At 31.7% G+C, this 18,867-nt stretch overlaps 3 protein-coding genes across 5 annotated transcripts; 1 reads left to right on the top strand and 2 right to left on the bottom strand.

Moving 5' to 3' along the window:
• Positions 1 to 62: 62 nt before the first annotated feature.
• On the bottom strand, positions 63 to 13,352 carry LOC110994593 (peflin). 3 transcript variants are annotated; one of them, XM_022261335.2, is made up of 6 exons: positions 13,248 to 13,352; positions 12,964 to 13,038; positions 12,530 to 12,563; positions 1,288 to 1,492; positions 891 to 1,034; positions 63 to 386 (listed from the first exon to the last, which is right to left on the bottom strand). In XM_022261335.2, exons 3-6 carry the CDS (start codon positions 12,536 to 12,538, stop codon positions 163 to 165), a joined length of 582 nt encoding a protein of 193 aa, XP_022117027.2. In that variant the 5' UTR covers positions 12,539 to 12,563; positions 12,964 to 13,038; positions 13,248 to 13,352; the 3' UTR covers positions 63 to 162. The 3 variants fall into 3 exon arrangements, with proteins under 3 accessions (XP_022117027.2, XP_022117026.2, XP_022117028.2); XM_022261334.2 differs by having other exon boundaries at positions 13,230 to 13,344; XM_022261336.2 differs by having other exon boundaries at positions 13,180 to 13,319.
• LOC110994592 (leucine-rich repeats and immunoglobulin-like domains protein 3) lies at positions 2,802 to 6,455 on the bottom strand. The gene has a single exon (XM_022261333.2). It carries the CDS (start codon positions 6,196 to 6,198, stop codon positions 3,520 to 3,522), a length of 2,679 nt encoding a protein of 892 aa, XP_022117025.2. The 5' UTR covers positions 6,199 to 6,455; the 3' UTR covers positions 2,802 to 3,519.
• A 634-nt stretch (positions 13,353 to 13,986) lies between the features above and the next one.
• Positions 13,987 to 17,096, top strand: LOC110994609 (NECAP-like protein CG9132). Its single transcript, XM_022261367.2, has 5 exons — positions 13,987 to 14,241; positions 14,313 to 14,518; positions 14,754 to 14,935; positions 15,199 to 15,365; positions 15,584 to 17,096. The coding sequence occupies exons 1-5, from the start codon at positions 14,156 to 14,158 to the stop codon at positions 15,639 to 15,641; spliced, it is 699 nt and encodes a 232-aa protein (XP_022117059.1). The 5' UTR covers positions 13,987 to 14,155; the 3' UTR covers positions 15,642 to 17,096.
• Positions 17,097 to 18,867: the final 1,771 nt, after the last annotated feature.

The raw sequence follows: 18,867 nt of genomic DNA, 5'->3' as shown, positions 1-18,867 counted from the left end.
TCATATAACATAAAAAACATTACCCGTCAAATTGGAAAAAACTTAATTATAAATGTGATGAATGTGAAAGTTTTTTTATAACAATAAAATAGGTGGTATAGGCATAAAAAAATATTTCAAACTTCAATGAGATTACTTAAGCTTGTTTTTTTTTTAATTTACTTAAACAGAGCAACTAAGAGCTATATTTAAGAACTCTTCAAATCCAAGAGTGACAGTGCCATTTTGCTGCGTGTCTCTTGCTCTGAAAGCTTCAGTAAAACGTTGTAATTGCACACACAGTACAATGAAATTATCAACTGATATTTTCCCCTCTCTCGGATCGTTTCTTTTTGTCAGAAATGATATAAACTCTGGCGAGAATCGGAATCCCATTTGTCCTAGTGCTGAAAAAAACATAGATTAAAAGGATTACGTCCTCCATTATTTAAGGGAAGAACTAGATACACAATTCCCATCTGGGAAGCCAGTGCTTTCGATTCTATATTCTAACAGCAAAAATTAATAGACGTAAATTAAATTACAGTCAAAATCTGTTAGAACGTATATGTATATGAAAATACATAGTAAAGTTATTATTTATCTAATTTTTAATTACCTTTAAGATAATAACTTAAACTCCTTTTTTATTATTAGTATAGTTTTCTACTATTTAATCAATATATTATTAAATAAGATGTGCCAGGCCACATGATTTCATAGAAACGTTACTATATTATATAATTAGTGAGTTTAAAGAAAAATAAAAAAGACAAGAAATGTTCAGGAAAATCAGTACAAATAAGTGGTCGTAGTTTTTTAATGGACGTCTAAACAGAAATAAATTCATAATAAATTATTCCAAAAAGTTATAACGAGTTTTTAGGTAATACTTAATCATAAATACGAACCTTGAGACAACTCCGCTTCATCTATATGACCCGATTGATCAGTATCGTACGTTTTGAAGACTGCTAACCACTGATTAATATAAGTGTAGAGTTTGTCAAACTCTTCTATATTGATATGCCCGGATCGATCTTTATCAAACATGCCTAGAAAAATAATTGTAATTAATTCGTTCCATCCATTTCCGACAACGCTTTATTATATACTGGCGGGCAAATAATAAAAGTAAGTTAAAACAAAATTACGCTGTATGCATATTTTATGTATTTTTTTACATATCGTGACACTTGGTATTTTTTTTTAATTTCGTGGAAATATAATACTGATGAACTCATTACTATTATAAATAACGCCTTAATTTATTAACTAATGTGAACGGGATGCTTAATTAGTGCTCACCTATCATTAAATTGCATGCTGTTTCAGAGAAATTCTGCCCTTGGCCATTCACTAGAGCAGACTTCAATTCAATAGCTGTTATGAAACCAGATTGGTCTTTGTCAACAGCCCGAAACCATTGTTGTACTTGAGGAGACACGGTGCCACCGGGTCCCATCGAGGGGTATGGGCCATGACCCATCTCCAATTGCTGTCCACTACCGGGCTAAATCAACCATAAAATTACACATAATATAATTTAGGATAAATCAATATTGTACTGTACTATCTGATTTAGTCATGTACAAATCGACATATTTAGAGTCCCTAATAAATATTATAGTACTAGTTAACTATGTAACCTAACCTATCTATATATATATATATTAGTAAATAATTTAAAATCGTAAACAATAACGTGTGTCACTCAGGTGATTTACAAACTCTTCAATAAGTCAAGTTAGTTTTTTGTTAATCCAGCGTCGCAAACCCACCACCCCTAATGTTGTCTTAGTTATGATATCATTTTTTAAACAAAGTAATTTTTTATCCAGCTTCAAACATTGTTTTATTTGAACACAGTACAACAATCGCCAACCAACTAAAATCTCTTCAGAGATTTTATGAACTAGATAATATTAGATAATACGGAATCACAGATTATTGTTATATTTAGTCATAATAAATCAGATTTTAGAAAAGTAAAATTATGGGTTCTAAAAATACACATTCATTATAGTTGAACATGTACTTATATTTTTTTCTTATTGGAGTTGGACAGAAAAACATTATTGCTTATAATAAGTTTATTATTCTATAAAGTGGGTAGGTAAGTATAAATAGCTACTTAATTATCCTTATGTTAAATGTTATTTACATATTTTTCAGTTAACCATACTATGAAGACTGGTGAAGTATTTTATAAGGTATCTAAACTAGTAATAAATTCTATTGTATCATATTGTCTTGAGTAACAAAAAATATTCTCAGTAAACTCAACAAAAATAAAGAAAAAGGCAGGTAGGCACTTTAAAGCACTAATTAATATTACTTTGTTGCAATTTTTTAATTCCGTAGTCTCGCAGACTGATAGCAACACTTTTGAAAAATTAGAAAATAATGTTTCTGATTGATAAATTAGAAAACAGCATGTCGGTTGTGTGAACAAATAACTATAAATAGTATAGAAACATATATTTTATAAAGAGAAATAAATAATTAAAGTAAAGTAATTATACAATCATCAATAACACAAAAGGATGTGTATTTTTCCAGAAAAAACCTGTATACTGTAGTTGTATTAAAATAATCCACTGTTATGGTAAAATAGCTGCCTTTATATCAAATCTACATGCTAATTATAATTCTTAAAACAGTCTTCTGTTATTTTGTTTTTATATCACTAGTTATAGTAATGAATTACAATTTGTAATACTTACATATAAATATATACTGTGCTACAATTTAAGATTTTCAATATTCAATTGTTACTAAAATTACTGAATTTAAAAAATAATAATTAGATGACACCAGTAAGGTAGTTTAAATATTTTTTTGGAAAGTAGTGTTCACAATATAAGTTTTATCCTGATTTTTACCATTTTTTTTATTAATGATATATATGTTTTTGCCCTACAATTATTATTTCTAGAGTTTAAAGACACAATTAGATTACTAATGAAGTCTATTAAGTATTATTATTGATTAATAGTTTTAAGTCTTTTAATGCAATGTTAGGATATTAAATGTTAGCAGCAATACCAATTCAATTAACTTTTAGGAATCTCATAGCAGTAACACAATTAGTATATTATCATTACAAAGCTACTACAAAATCACATGACTCTACCCTACAAATGACAAACTAATATTTTACTACTTTTACTTACATACTATATTAAACCATTACTCACATAAACCTTAGAAAAAATAAGAAAATAACAAAGCTCATACAAACACAAAGGACATTCAGTCTTTACATCAAACCAATACTGGCAAGTTTTCTACATTTTGTACTAATATTATAAAACACTAATGGACAAAGCTTTTCACTAACATTAAATACTGAGGCACTGAATAAGTTTCACCATTGTAAATATTATATTAGCATAACATTAGTCCCTAATAAATAACAATATAGGATTCAGATAAAATAACAACTTGGTTTAAATTAAATAAAATTGACATTCAGTTAGTGAAAATGCAATGCTTTCAACAATATTCATTATGAATTTAATACAGACACTTTAAGGCTTAAACATTACTATTGTGACTAGAAAAACTATAAGTAGCTGGTGTAACACATGTATTCACACAAACTTGTATAGACGGTTTGAAAGAAGAGGGCAGAAGCTTATGAGCTTCAGGCACTGGGGAATAGCTGTGACATACAGCAGTCTCAAAATGAACTGGCTCACTTCTGTCTGTGGGCACTCCATCAAAACTTGTTTGTTTTGCAGAATCACCAGTTCCACTATCTTTGCACGATGAGTGTTCAGATGTGTTATCAGGAAACATATGAGGGGAATCACTATCACTATGCACTACTTGTGTCATTTTCACACTTTCGGTGGGGTAACTGCGCATGGCCCCAGCCATGCGTCTACGAGTATGGTAAATAATTACCACCCAAATTACAGATGTACCAACTGCACAGCACACTACTGTTATTATAATTATACCTGTCATATTCTCCTCTTTCACCATTATTGCTACTGGTGGTAATACTTTTAACTCTATAATTTCCTTTTTAGTGCCTAAATTATTTGTTATCTCACATTCATAGTGACCTGCATCACCTGATTGTGCACCAATAATAATTAGTAGTTGATTATTGCCTGCCAGAAAATGCCTTTCAGAGGGTAGAATTGGAGAACCATCTTTAAGCCATTTTAAAACTGGTGGTGGTGAGCCTTGGACCATACACTCCAGAACCACTGGTTCCCCACTCGTAACTTCTTTGTTTCCCATAACTCTTATGAATGAAGGTTCTTGCAAAACACTGAGTGTTGCATTAGCAATGATTGTACCAGCAGGGTTTTTTGCAGCACAGCTATAAATTCCCATATCTGTTGGTTTTGCATTAACAATAAAGAATAGATGGTCAGTTGGCATTACATTCATTCTCCTTTCTCTTGCTGCAGGAAAATCATTTCCCCCATCTTTTTTCCAAGAGATCTCAGGAGGTGGGTCACCAGTAGCAGCACAGTTAAGTGTTACAGTCTCCCCAGTTCTTACGGTTACATTAGTGGGAGTTTTAAGAAATCTTGGGAATGTAACAATATTCATCTTAGCCTTCGTAGAATATGTTGTTCCAAATTTGTTGCTCACTACACATTGATATTTTCCAGAATCAGTGTGTGACACATCAGGTATTACAAGAACAGATGTTGCTTGTTGCCCTTTGTTTGTTAACGTTACATTTTCATATACCACAGGATTACTTATGTTGTCATTATTTTTTCTCCATAAGAATGTCATGTTACTAAAAGGATTTGATGTTGCTGAACATAGTAAATTTGCTGATCGGTTTTTAATTGCCAGATGAGATTTAGGATGATTAACTATTTTAGGTTTAGGTGAATCACCACAGTTTTCTTCTTTTAGTCTAGATAGTAATGTTCCTCTCACTTCAGCTGGATAAGCACATGTAGCAGTGACAAATTTATGTTCTAGCTTATCCTTTATCCATTTTACCATCCATAATATTTTACAATCACATAGCAATGATGTTGTGTTGAGATGGAGCTTTCTTATATTTGTCAAAGAGTCAAATGCATGTTGTTGTATAGAGGTAATATTATTGCCTCTTAAATCCAATTCATTTAAATTTGTTAGACCTTCAAATGCTCTTGAACTTATTGATTTAATATGATTTGCTGATAAACTAAAAGTTTCTAAGTTTTGTAGCTTTGAAAATGCTCCAGACATATCCTCAACAGTCCATGATATTTTATTATTATTTAAAAACAGAGATTTTAACTGTATAATATGACTAAATGCTTCTTGTGAAATAACTGAAATATTATTACTACTTAAATTCAATGTGTGAAGATTAATTAAATGCTGGAAACTCCTACCTTCAATCTGAATCAAATAGTTGTGGGATAAATCCAAAAACTGTAGATTAGTACACAATTCCCAAGAACCAATATCAATGTGCAATATTAAATTATTAGCCAATGATAGAGTTGTTAAAGATTCTAGTCCATACATCCAACCTTTGGATACACTCTTTATCTTATTATGATCTAGTTGCAGCAGATTCACAGACTTAAATCCCAAAAAAGCACCATCCATAATGTTTTCTACACTATTAAATCTTATTTTCAATGTTGTTAAGTTTGATAATCCTTGAAATAGTAGACCATTTATAACATGCAATTTGTTATGATTTAGTTCTAGTGTTTTTAAATTAGATTGGTACATAAACAAATGATGGGGTAAAGAAGATATTGCATTTTTATTCAATTTTAAAGTGTTGAGATTTGTCAAATTGTTCAAAGCTCCATCTTTGATAAGTCTAATGCGATTGCTATTTAAACTTAAAACTTTAATCGAACAATTTGTAGGAAATCGGCCGATATCGATTTCTGTAATACTATTTTTGTTTAGGCTAACTTCTTGCACTTGATTTTGTTTAAGAAAACTTGGGATATTTTGAATCGCATTTTTGTCAAGTTTTAATATTCTTAGGGAGGTTAACTTATCAAAACCTTCCGTTACACCTTCGTTCAATTTGTTATGGCTTAGGTCGAGTTGTTCCACCCACTTAGGAATTCTTGGCACCGTAACCAACTTTTTATCGGAACAGTCAACATACTGTACCAAGCAATCGCACTTTTGCGGGCATTCATAGTTTTCAGAAAATGCAGAGCATCGTAGTAATATTAATATCGACGTCACAACCCGCAATAAATGGGAGTCTCCCATTTTTACGCAGCGAAGCTCGATTCATTGAATGCAAACAATGTTTTGTTGCTATTATTACATAATTTTACGAAATCGTTTTCACAAATTAAGTATTCCTGATTGTTCACTCAAAGACACCAAATTATTGAATTACATTTTGTCACCAATGCTTTAGCAGACGCATAATAACAACACAACAAAATATTTACACCTAGTAACTCGGCCGCCATTTTCTATAAGCGGCAGGCAGTAGACACTAGAGTGTAGACTACTGAATAGACTAAAGAGAGTAGTGAGAACGAAAAAATATAGTGTATTGCCGTTTTCAAATTGCAGGTTTATGGTTTATATAAAATATTTTTATTTTTTTCATAATTATTTATATATTGTATATAGTATATATCCACAATTAATAAAACTTATATATAAAATAATAATAATATCTGTTAGCCTTCCTAGACATTCTTAGTTTATAATGTGATGCAGCAATGAATTTTCATAAAAATTGTTTCACATGACAAATATCTTTGTGTGTAATTAAGTTACACCAGTCATGCAAAATGATTTGTCACATTGGTCCTACTTTTTTTTTTTTTTTTTTTTTTTTCCTTTGGCTCTAACACTGTTTGTGCATTAGCCAGCGTCAAGTATGGGATTTTTATAATTCGTTGTTTTAATTATTTACAGTTTATGCATAATGAAAAAACTAAGGAAACCAATCGCGACATAACATAAATAATTGAAAGCGCATAAATATACAAAAAATCAGAATAATTAATAATGGAAAAAAATCAAAATTATAGTTTAATGTTATTATTTACAATAAACATACTTATAATACTATATACAAGGGGATTTAAATCTCGAAGAAGTAAATAAATATTGGTAGGAAGGGGAACGGACAGAGAAACTAAAGAAGTATATAAGGAAGAATGGTCATACTTAGGACAAGAAAAGAAAACATGATTCAAGTCGGAATAGCTCTCGCCACACTCACAGGCGGTACTAGTTACGATACCGAGTTTGTGCAAATGAACTGGAAGGCTGTTATGTCCCAGACGCATACGGATTATAGTAGAAGTGGCAGTTTTACCAAGCGACAATTTGGCAAACCACGGCTTCCTGGGAACGGAAGACTGTATAGCATACAAGAAACGACCCTTAATCCGGTCGTTCTTTTCCCAACACATATTCCACGATTTGTGGAGATATATGCCGGGCAAAGCAGCAAGATCATGGCCAAAATTCTTGTACGGGTATACGTCACCGGTCACAGTAGCACTGTTAGCCAAACTGTCAGCTTTCACATTTCCAGAGATACCACGGTGACTAGGTATCCAACAAAATGATACTAAATAGTTGTGTAATTGGCATTGCAACAGCTTTCTCCTACATTCAAATATAACATGAAAGAATGGGTTTAGTTTAAGTGAAAATTTTGCTAAGCTCTGTAATGCACTTAAGGAATCGGTAAATACAACGGTTTTTTTGAGTTTGAAACACAGCACATATTCAAGAGCTTTTAGTAGTCCAAAACATTCACCGGTAAAGACCGATGATTCTGGAGGTAATTTAATTTTCTGAACTATGTTGTACTGTTTGTGGTACACTCCAACACCAACACACCCATTGGAGTGTTTAGAAGCATCTGTATACATTTGATGCCAGTTAGGCCATTTCATATTGACATTGGAATTAAAGTTTGCATTGGCATTAAAATCAGATTTTTCAATGCCAATAGAAAAGCATATCTCAGGAGAAAGAAGTAGAGAATCATAAGAAGAGCTAAATAGGGGAAGGATATAAAAGGAATGAGTTGGGGCTTGTAATTGTTTAAATTTCAGAAAGCTTTTTAATAGACAAGGTAAAGGTTTATGTGAAGAGGGTAATTTTTGAGAAAGAGATTCCAGTTTGGAAATGAGGGGATGATTATGGAACTGGGCAGTTCTAAAAATGAATCTATCTGACAGATATTGACGCCTTAAGTTTAATGGAGGGTCACAACATTCTATTTGCAGAGCATTAACCGGGCTCGATTTCATAGCACCAGAAACAATCCTCAAAGCCCTAGACTGTATGAGATCTAGTTTTCTAAAGCCTGCTACATTACCTGGATCTAAGAAAAAGGTCCCAAAATCAAGAACGCTTCTAATGACAGCATTATACACCAACCTCAATGTGGCCGGGTGAGCACCCCACCAAACTCCACTGAGACATCTCAGCATATTCAAGTGTCGCTCACATTTACCAACCACAAATTCGCAGTGTGGTTGACCTGTTAGTTTAGAATCAAGTATAGCTCCTAAGAACTTTACTTGATTATTGACGGGTAATATATTATCGCAATCATATCTTATAGTTGGTGAGGGAGGATTTCTGGATTTAGTGAAAAGTACGACGGTACTTTTTGAGGGAGACAGATCTAGGCCATTTGCATCCATCCAAGATTTTAGAAACGATAAAGAGGACGAGACACGTTGTTCAGCATTACTTACAGACTTATCAGAGGCATAAATAACCAAGTCATCGGCATATTGTAATAAACTAACTGAATCTCCGATAGAGTTTTCTAGGTCATGTGTATAAATATTGTACAATAAAGGACTCAGCACAGACCCTTGTGGCAAGCCCTTCCATACCAGCCTACTAGGCATGTAAGGGCCGCCAACATCTAAAATAATTTTCCTCTCTGATAGAAGATTTACAATGAAATTATTTAAAAAATAAGGAACCTTTAATTTATCTAATTTACTTTTTAGAATATGTAACAAAACATTATCATAAGCCGAATTAATATCCAAGAAAGCTGCGACTACTGACTTTTTATTTGAGAAAGCATTACGAATGTCCGTGACTAATATGCCTAAATTGTCACACACACTTTTACCTTTTCGAAATCCAAACTGAGTTGGTGACAGATATTTATTATTTTCTATATACCATTCAAGCCGATTTTTAATTAAATGTTCAACAACTTTTGTTATCACCGATGACAAGACTATAGGACGGTATGATTTAATATCAGATCGAATCTTAGACGGTTTTAAAAATGGCAGCACTATTTGACTTCGCCAAGATGGCGGTATGTCATTTGTCAAAAGAACTTTATTTATTAAATTTAAAAAGTAATTTAATCCATTTTCGCCAAGGTGAGACAAAAAGGAATATGGGATCCCATCTTCCCCAGGAGCACTGTCTTTAACGTAATTTAATACACCTTTTAATTCTAATAACGTAAAAGGAAGATTTAGTGAGGAAGGGACAACATCAGAGTTATTTTGTGTAGAAGAGTGGATGAGATCTGGAGCAGAAGGAGGAGCCAAGCGATCAAGGAATTGATCAGCTAATTCTATAGGAAGCAACGACGGGTTAGAAGGATTGATAGCTGACCTGAATCTTTTTATATTTCGCCAAATGACAGAAGTATTTATTCCAGGTGATAAAGAGCTACAATATTTCCTCCAACCCTCAGATTTCTTTTTTTTAAATAGTTTTTTAACCTCTTTCATTACATTCATTAAGACCTCGTATTTTTCCATAGACATATCATTGCGATAATTAAGCTCAGCTGCCTTGCGTTTTTTAATAGCTGTGGTACATTCTTCATCCCACCATGGTGGAGATGACAACTTATTACTACTCGGCTTTTTCCTAGGAAAAACACTATCAGCCGATTCTAACAAAACATCTTGTAAATAATTACTATTTGTGACATTATCTTCTGAGCAATTATTCAGTTTCTCTTCTACTAATAAACTGTATTGACTCCATTTCGAGTCTATGATTTTGTGTTTAAGGCGAGACTTTTTAATAAACATATTACTATTTTTTTTACAGGGAAATGAAATGATTATGGGATAATGATCACTATTGTAAGATGAACACAAAGTAGACCAAGAGAGAGAAGATGCTAAATTGGGAGTACAGATGGACAGGTCAATGGCACTAATTACTTCACCAGGCTTTGTAAGGCGAGTAGGAGAACCCGTATTTAAAATGCACAGGTTATACATGTCTAAGATATCCAATAATTCATACCCGTACCTATTAGATACTGAACTACCCCATGATGTATGATGAGAGTTGAAATCACCCAGAATCATGAAAGGCTGAGGGAGAACTGAAATTAAGTTTTTAATTTCATTGAATATTTGCAAGGAGGGGTGAGGGACATATACAGAGACAAAACAGATACCATCAACAATAGCTGTAATGATAGAAAAGCTGTTACTATGTGAAGGAAGAGGGAAGGAAGAAAAGATGCTTGAGTTTCTGATGAGCAGGCATACACCACCATACCCATCAGCCCTGTCTTCTCTTAAGCAAGAATAACCAGGGATTTTGAATACCTGATCTGGCTTTAGCCAGGTTTCAGATAAAGAAAAAATAAAAGGATTAAAATTATTTATAATGTGTATAATTTCATGCTTTTTGTTTATAATACTGCGGCAGTTCCATTGAACTAACCTGTCCATGTTGGCCATTATTATTATCAGTGTAGGAATTAATTAAATTAGCAGCGTGGGACGGTATAGATAAATTAGGTTGAGAAAGTAATTTAATTAATGTAGTAATTAACTCTATTATTGTCTGTTGTGAATTTGCATTAGGCGATGATGGTAATGCACATCCATTAGAAGGCTCTGGCATATTGTAGTCTCTTACAAGAGACTCATGTGCTACATGATCGAAACCTTTACTGTGTTGAGGAGGCGTTCTGGGTTTAGTGAAGACTGTTTTTTTATAAGATATTGTACGTGGAGGTGGTGAACCAGGCAATACTGTATTTCCACCAGGAAGAGATTTACTTGGGAGAGAGGATACAACATCAGCAAATGATTTCGAAATTGGGGGATGTAATTTTGACGCTTCAATATAAGATAAGCTATTCTCTGCCATTGTTACTTTTATATCTGTTTGTCTCACATATTCTGGGCATTTTTTGCTTGAAGCAAAGTGCAGCCCAGAGCATAAGCAGCAAGAACCATGGTCTTCCTCTACATTACAAGTATCTCCAGTGTGGCCTTGACCACACTTGTAGCACCTGGGCTTTGACCTGCATTGGACCTTGGTGTGCCCAAAGCGGCAACAATTAAAGCACTGAATTGTGGGATACACATACAATTTAACCGGCATAGAATTATAACACATAAATATCCGTTTAGGCAAAACTTGTCCATCAAATGTAAAAACAACTGTTTGTGAAGGTTTCCACGTAGGTGAGTTATTGACCATGATTTTATAATTAAGTCGCCTGATTTTTATAATTTCCCCACACCCAATGGGTATGTTAGTGTTTTCCATAATATCTTCAGGAGACCATTCCGTTGGTACTCCCCTAACCAAACCCATCCTTGTAATATTGAAAGTAGGGATAAAAGCTTTCATGTTGTTAGTTGGTAAGCAGTTTGAATTTATAAAGCTGTTTGCGTCTGTATATTTACTAAAAGTTAATGTCATTTTATTTCTGCCAATACGTTTTAAACTACCATCTACAATATTTTTAAACAGAATTTTTTTTAAAAATCTCCCGAATACAACTGGGTGTAAAACTGTGCTATCATCATCAGCAGACTGTACTTTCTGCACATGTACCACAAACGGGCCGTGGTCATTGGCATCGTAACTAGCTCTACCAATTTGTGTGGTGGGTTTAGAAGATATATCGGTGGAAAGAAGAGGCATTGTTGTCTTATTAGTGGAAGGACTAGATGGAGGCAAATTGTTGGTTGGTGGTGTCACAGTGGTCTCAGCAAATACATCTGTGCATTGACAGGAAGGACTGTCTGAGGGTTTAGAGTGTTCTGTAGTACTTTTGCGTTTTCTTTTATTGCAATGTTTGCAAACTTTATGTAAATTTTGTCTGTGACTACGCTTCAGCTTCCTTTTGGAGGCCAAAGAACAGTCAGAATCCATACCGGATTCATTCGAAATGGTGATAAATGCAACCGCGGGGGGCGCCGTGCCCCCCGGGTCCGGAGGCTCGATCATAAAACTCAGAAAAGCTTACCAAAACTCGAAGAAAGAAGAAGAAAAATATAAATAATAATACAAATTATAAATATATACAATATTTAACTATTCTGATCACTAAATTTTTAAAAATACTATTTTACAGAAAATTCAAGCAAAAATCGCGCCCGCCAAATTCGAAGCTTCCCGCGTTTTCTTGGTCCTACTTAATCGGACTTGAGACAAATTGTTAAACAAAATCAACAATATAATTAATTTAATGTTATAGATTTGAATCTGTTACTTGTTAGTACTCCGGCATAAGGCAAGAGCTTATTCAGTGTAGATGTGTGCAAAAAGCACATTAAAATATCTATATAAAATAGTAAAACTAACTTACATAAGCCATGACAGCTGATGTGGAACTTATGAACCTGAAATAAAATTTATTTAAATTTTTACCATAAGCTCATATAGGGAGAGTTGTATGGATCAGATGAGAAACTACCAAGTTTATCAGTTTATCAAAAGTCTAGCCTGGAAACCTAAGAAAATTCACACAGGCTCAAACTCCTTTTTATTAATAATATTATAAATACATAAGTTAAAACTTTATCTTAAATTCTATGTTAACTTGAAATATATATTCAATTAATATGTTTTTAATAGTAACAATATTAGTTTTACAAGGCTTATAATAATTTTATTGAAACGGTTTAATTTAACAGTCTTTAACATTAAAATCTTGCTGGTCACACATAGTATATGGTACATCCTCAAAAACCATAATAAATGAATTAAATTTTAGAATAATTGAATTTAAAGTTTGTTTACCTCTAATATTTTCTATGCAAGGAAATCTCAAATGTTTTGTTTCAACTGTCGAGTTTGTTGATGTAATTGAAGTTCCTGGAATAAGAACAGTATTTGATTGATATATGTATATTAATATACTAAAAAACACTACATGTATCAACAGGAATAAGTTGTTAGAATTCACATCAATTTTAGTATAAGAAAGATGTATGTTAAAGCTATTAAAAACCTTACTTTAATAAATATTAAACATATAACATTTACATGTCATATTAAGTACATACATTAAAAAATAAACATACTTTCATATGTATGTCAAGTGATAGTTTTGAGTTCAAAACACTTTTACAAATTTGAAATTAGATAATTACATTTTATTATTAATTTGATTGATGACATTTGATAAGCACAAATGACAAGTACATATAACTGAAGTCGGCGACGCCGATTTTAGCTAGTTTTTATAATCTATAGGGTTCCTTATAGAAGATTAAATCATAAATTTAAAATAATTTACAAAAAAATACGTGCAGATATTAATATTGCATTGAATTAAAGATATAAGGTCGGTATGTGTATGAATATTCATACACATTTTTGTAATATAAATACAATAATTATTAAAATAAGTTTCTTAATTAAAACTACCTATGCTAATTTCCATGGCATGTAATTCGTTTGTTGATATCGGATACTTTCTTCTAAAATGTTTTAATTTTAATAAGCAATTCGTATTTTTATAAAAAGGTCTTCCAACAAGATAAAAAGCTATGAATGTTATGAATGAATTACTAGACTCATTCACCATTACCATACCAGATAAGTTATATAATAAGATAGTTATTAGCCGAATAGCTAGGTTCCTATCCACTCTTATTTCTTCAATGTTTTTGTATCACTGTTTTTTTTTTAACTATATCCAGCTCTCTGTTTTCATAGTCAGCAGGAGTCTAGAGATAACGTTTCTGTAGCATAAATATAATCTGTACTGCAGATTTTTCAGAATTTTTTGATACTGATCTGTCATTTGAAGATTTGTGTATGTGAGTTAAATTGAATGAATTCAATTGAATCAGATATATAATTTTTTTAAATCTAAATAAAATATTTTAAAAAATCTATCTAAAGTATTTTTGTCGAAACATTCACTTGACAATCAGTTCTGTATTTTAGAGTTTTAAAGAAAGTTTAGTAAAATCACATTAATATAATGGACACGTACGAAAGTGTGTTGCTTGTTAAAAATGAAGTTTTTGTCTTTAAAATACCTCCAAAAACAACGAACCGAGGATACAGGTAAGATATACTGGCAGTTTTTATCATTTAACATCAACTTCATGTATAATTGTGACAAATCTCTATTACAGGGCAGCTGATTGGAATTTACAAGAGCCACAATGGACGGGGCGTATGCGTTTAGTTGCGAAAGGAGACGAGTTAATAATGAAGCTGGAAGATAAGGCATCTGGCGAATTATTTGCGAAATGTCCAATTGATAAATATCCTGGTCTTGCACTTGAGGCTGTCACGGACAGTTCACGATATTTTGTTGTCAGAATACAGGATGATAATGGTATTTTCAATGATAATTAACGTTAAAAATATCCTATATTACTCATTTAAAAAGCTTATCATTTTAAATACATAGTCAGCTCATGAGTTGGTATTGATAGTTTAACAAAAAGATTTGGAATTTAGTAACTCATATAAACATTTACTTATAATTACTTAATTATATATAAATTTAATTTTTATTTTCAAAGGAACTACCAATACAGTTTTGGTAATTAAAAAAAAATATTTTTTAGGAAGAAGTGCCTACATCGGTCTTGGTTTTGGTGATCGGTCAGATTCTTTTGACTTAAATGTATCACTGCAAGATCACTTTAAATATATAAAAAAAGGTCAAGAGACTGATGAAGGATCTCAACAACAACTAGACTTAAGTTTCAAAGAAGGTGAAACTATTAAGATAAATATGAAGATAACGGTAAGTTTTTTTCCTTTAAATGTGAACTTTGGTGATTAAATTTCTGTTTCAAAAACATGTTTTTTGTGGTTTCCATTGTGATGATGCAATAAAACTAAAGACCTTTTCATTATTCTTTTTTCCTTGAAAAATGATTAAATAAACTTCTGCCCCTACTACAATTTACATTTACCTTCAAATAATCAATGTGGACACCTGTTGTAAACAAAAAACTAGAATGTAGAGATTTGCTTTAATTTAATGATAAGGAAAACTGATTTCAGAAAAAGGATGGTAGTGAGGCTAGTAGGCCACGGCGCACAGGTGGCGGGGCTGTAGGGCTACTACCACCTCCTCCAGGTGGCTCCAAACTCCCACCACCGCCCTCACCCCAACATGTGCCAACGCCAGCAACTGCTAGTACAGAATGGGGAGACTTTAACTCAGCTGGGTAAGACATTAAAATAATATTCTATACATCAGGAGCTGGTGTATAAAATATACATTAAAAATTATATCTTTATTTTCTTTTTTCATAATTTTTTTAATAATATTGATTATTTAACCAAAGTAAATCAATGACATGTAAAATGCTGGATCGTATGAGTAATCGCTTGATTGTGCTACTTAATGAGACTACTTCTATATTATACTACTATATTGTTACAGAGCCACAAGCCAAAAGCCAACAACACCCGCTAATCAACAGAACTGGGTACAATTTTGAAAATGTCTATTTGTGAAATTTTATGTTGATTTCTGTAATGTATATAGTTGCAATGCACAATACTTACGTAAATTACTTAATATATTTTAAGACAGTTAGCCAGTTAGTTTGCAAAATCAGGTAATTCTCTCAAGCAATAACATAATTTAGTCTGAAACTTAACCATATTATTCATAAAAAGCCTCATTAAAAGTATACTTTGTCACCTTCATTAGGAATTAAATTACATTACTAGCCAAAATTCTGTGAATATAGGCTTTTTCTTTCATATAAACTTGTTTTCTTTTCTCAAGAATATTACAGTAGTATTTTATTTTAAGCCTATTGTTTTTTTTTAATTGATTACTCTAAACTCATATCGATGCATTGTTCAAATAAACTTTTTTGATATTGGCAGAGATACGGGATCTAGAAAAAAACCAAACTCATTATTTGTGTAAGTTGAAGATTTTTAAATATTGTCTGTAGAGCTGTTTAACATGTGTTGTAGAATCTATGCACCATGACAGCTATTTGAATCATATTTTAAGTTTAATTAACTTTGAGTACCGAATTTACTTAAAATATATTCTGACCTGAATAGTTTGTAATAATTTGTTTAAAATATAATAGAAATGGACTTGCCAAATTTGACAGTTATGTTTGTAAAATATAAACGTTCTATAAAGAAGTAAATTTAAAAAGGTATTCTTATTTAAACAGGTTGCTTTTACACTTCAAATAAAAACGGGTATCTTTAAAATAATATAAATTCAGACAAAATCTCATATTGTGCTTTTAACCAAATTAAAAAAAACCGATGGTTGTTCGAACGGTATATTTTTTAGCTACAATAAAATATATCTTTATTGTTACATGAGACACATCGCACATTAGCTATGCTAAAAACAAAATTGCGCCATTTTCCTCCTTCTGGAATGATAGTTGACGTTGACAGATGACAGTTAGCTGATTGATGTTCTTTCAGGTGTTCACGTGAATTTATTTTGTTTAAAGAAGTCGTGAGTTGGGTTGGGACGTAATAAGTTTGCATGTCACACGTATTATTGCGAAGTGTGGAAGTAATATATTTAATTTGTAGCTGTTAGGTATGTTAGGTTTAATTTTGTGTACATATGTACCTATAAAAATGAATCTGTATATTATGTATTACTTATAATTTAACCACAACGTATTCCCGGCTAATGTGTGACTATTTTTTTGTTCAAGTTAAATTACTTAAAGTTATACCTGAAATATAAATATACGGTTTCAATATAAATCTGTTTAGAATATTCAAATTATAATGTAAGTAGTTTGCGTAGAATTTTCAGTAGTATTTAATAGAATGTTGCTAATCATGAGATATCACTTAGGTGAAATAAACTATGTATAAACAATCTTTATTTTCATACATAAAGAATTTGATGTTCTACGAAATGTTTGATGGTGTACAAAATAAATGATCAGTTATACATGCATTTTTATTTCTATCGTCTTCTTGATTTTTACAGAAGCATATTTATGCTTACAGAAAGTTCCTATTACACATTTCAAACATGTAACTAATATAAACGCAGTTCAAACAAGAAGTAGGAAATAGTACTTATTCGTTTTTACTTACTCTCAAGTGCATTTAGAAAATTATCATTTTTCACTGAATAAATTTAATTTAAAGTTAAACGTAAATGTCAGATTTATAAAAAAATGCGTTTTTATAGATTTGACGAGTATTTAAATTATATTAATCCTTAAGAATCAATCAAACATTTATGGCCTACTAAACTTTGCCTTAAATTCAAAATTCCTTAAAATTTGCCTTACTTGAATCTGCCGCTGGTGTCTAGTATGGTTGATACCATAGACCACAATATAATTTAGGGCTACTATATATAATGAACTCTATGCTCTTAAATCCTTACGCAAAACGGACCAAATTTGAGTCTAAATGCGGAAAATGAGTCCACCTACCTACCTTCACTTAAATCCTGACCGTAATTTTACTCATTACCACCAAGGGCACTGTAAGATATATGATATGCAGACGTAAGCGTGTTACAGGTATGTATTAAATTCAAAGAACTATTTAAAATATGATTGTAAGTAGGAATTTCACTTTTCTACTACTACTACTTTTTACTAATTAAAATATTTTTAGAAATGTTTGTAGTGTACATAGTTAACATTTTGTTTACTTTGTTTCTTAACAGTATACAGTCAACATTTATAAAACCAGATTTTCATAAAATAAAATAAATTACGTTTTTCTGTATTTCACACACAGAGTCGCACATTAGGTGTTTTCGATGTAAAGAATATTGAAGCGAACTACGATGGGCGACATAGGAATTCCATTAGCAGGATCAAACGCGGGAAGAACTTAAAGTGCTTCGTGAATTATAATAGTTATTTTATTCATATTTCTTACCTAAATAAGTATTAACCACGGATACCAATTATATCATTAAATGAATAGGCATTATTATTTTTATTATTCATTATACAAATTGTTAAAATAATTAAATATTTTTAAACGTAAATATAAACGCGACGTAACGAACGAAGGCCTAACATCGAGCGTAAATTTTTATTTTATTTATTTTTTTTATTATGTTTTTAAGAAGCTTCCCCCTATCCCTTTGTTTTTTGATGTGTTTCTTTATTTTTTCTCGCGTTTAGTTTCCCTAGCTTTTACTTGAAACTGGCATAAAGTTATTATTGCCATTACATCCATTCCATTAGGATTTAATACATATTCAAAAAAAACAAACGACAATGAATAATTAATAGTAAAAAGAAAAAACTAAATTGTTACTGCTAAGCAAAGTCAGTCTTCCCGCCTCTTCAATAATCTAAATATCGAAAATAGATAAAACTCAAAACATTGGCGAGTTATGCAGGCAAATCGTACGAGAAACATGGAAGAATTGTGAGTATCTTGTCGCATACGGTAGAGGGATTCTTAGAGAATTAAACGACATTAAATATGGCTATCTATCCATCTATCTATCGGCCCATCAAAAATAACGTGCAAGAAATAATAAGTCTAGATCCGCCGACATTATAATTATAAATTAAAATATTGCCAAGAATGTGCATAACTATCGAAATTGATCTGTGTGTAATCGTAAAATTTGTCTATAGGAGTCAAAGACAAAAATCCTTGCAATATTATTACTTCTCGTCTTTAGAAATGTTTTCATTTATTCGTGACACTACTACGTACTGACAGCTGAATCGGTGTAAA

Source organism: Pieris rapae, chromosome 7 (assembly GCF_905147795.1).
Source record: "Pieris rapae chromosome 7, ilPieRapa1.1, whole genome shotgun sequence".
Taxonomy (NCBI): Eukaryota; Metazoa; Arthropoda; class Insecta; order Lepidoptera; family Pieridae; genus Pieris; species Pieris rapae.
The sequence above is the reverse complement of the archived record's forward strand: the minus strand, read 5'-3'. Positions and strand labels throughout refer to the sequence as shown.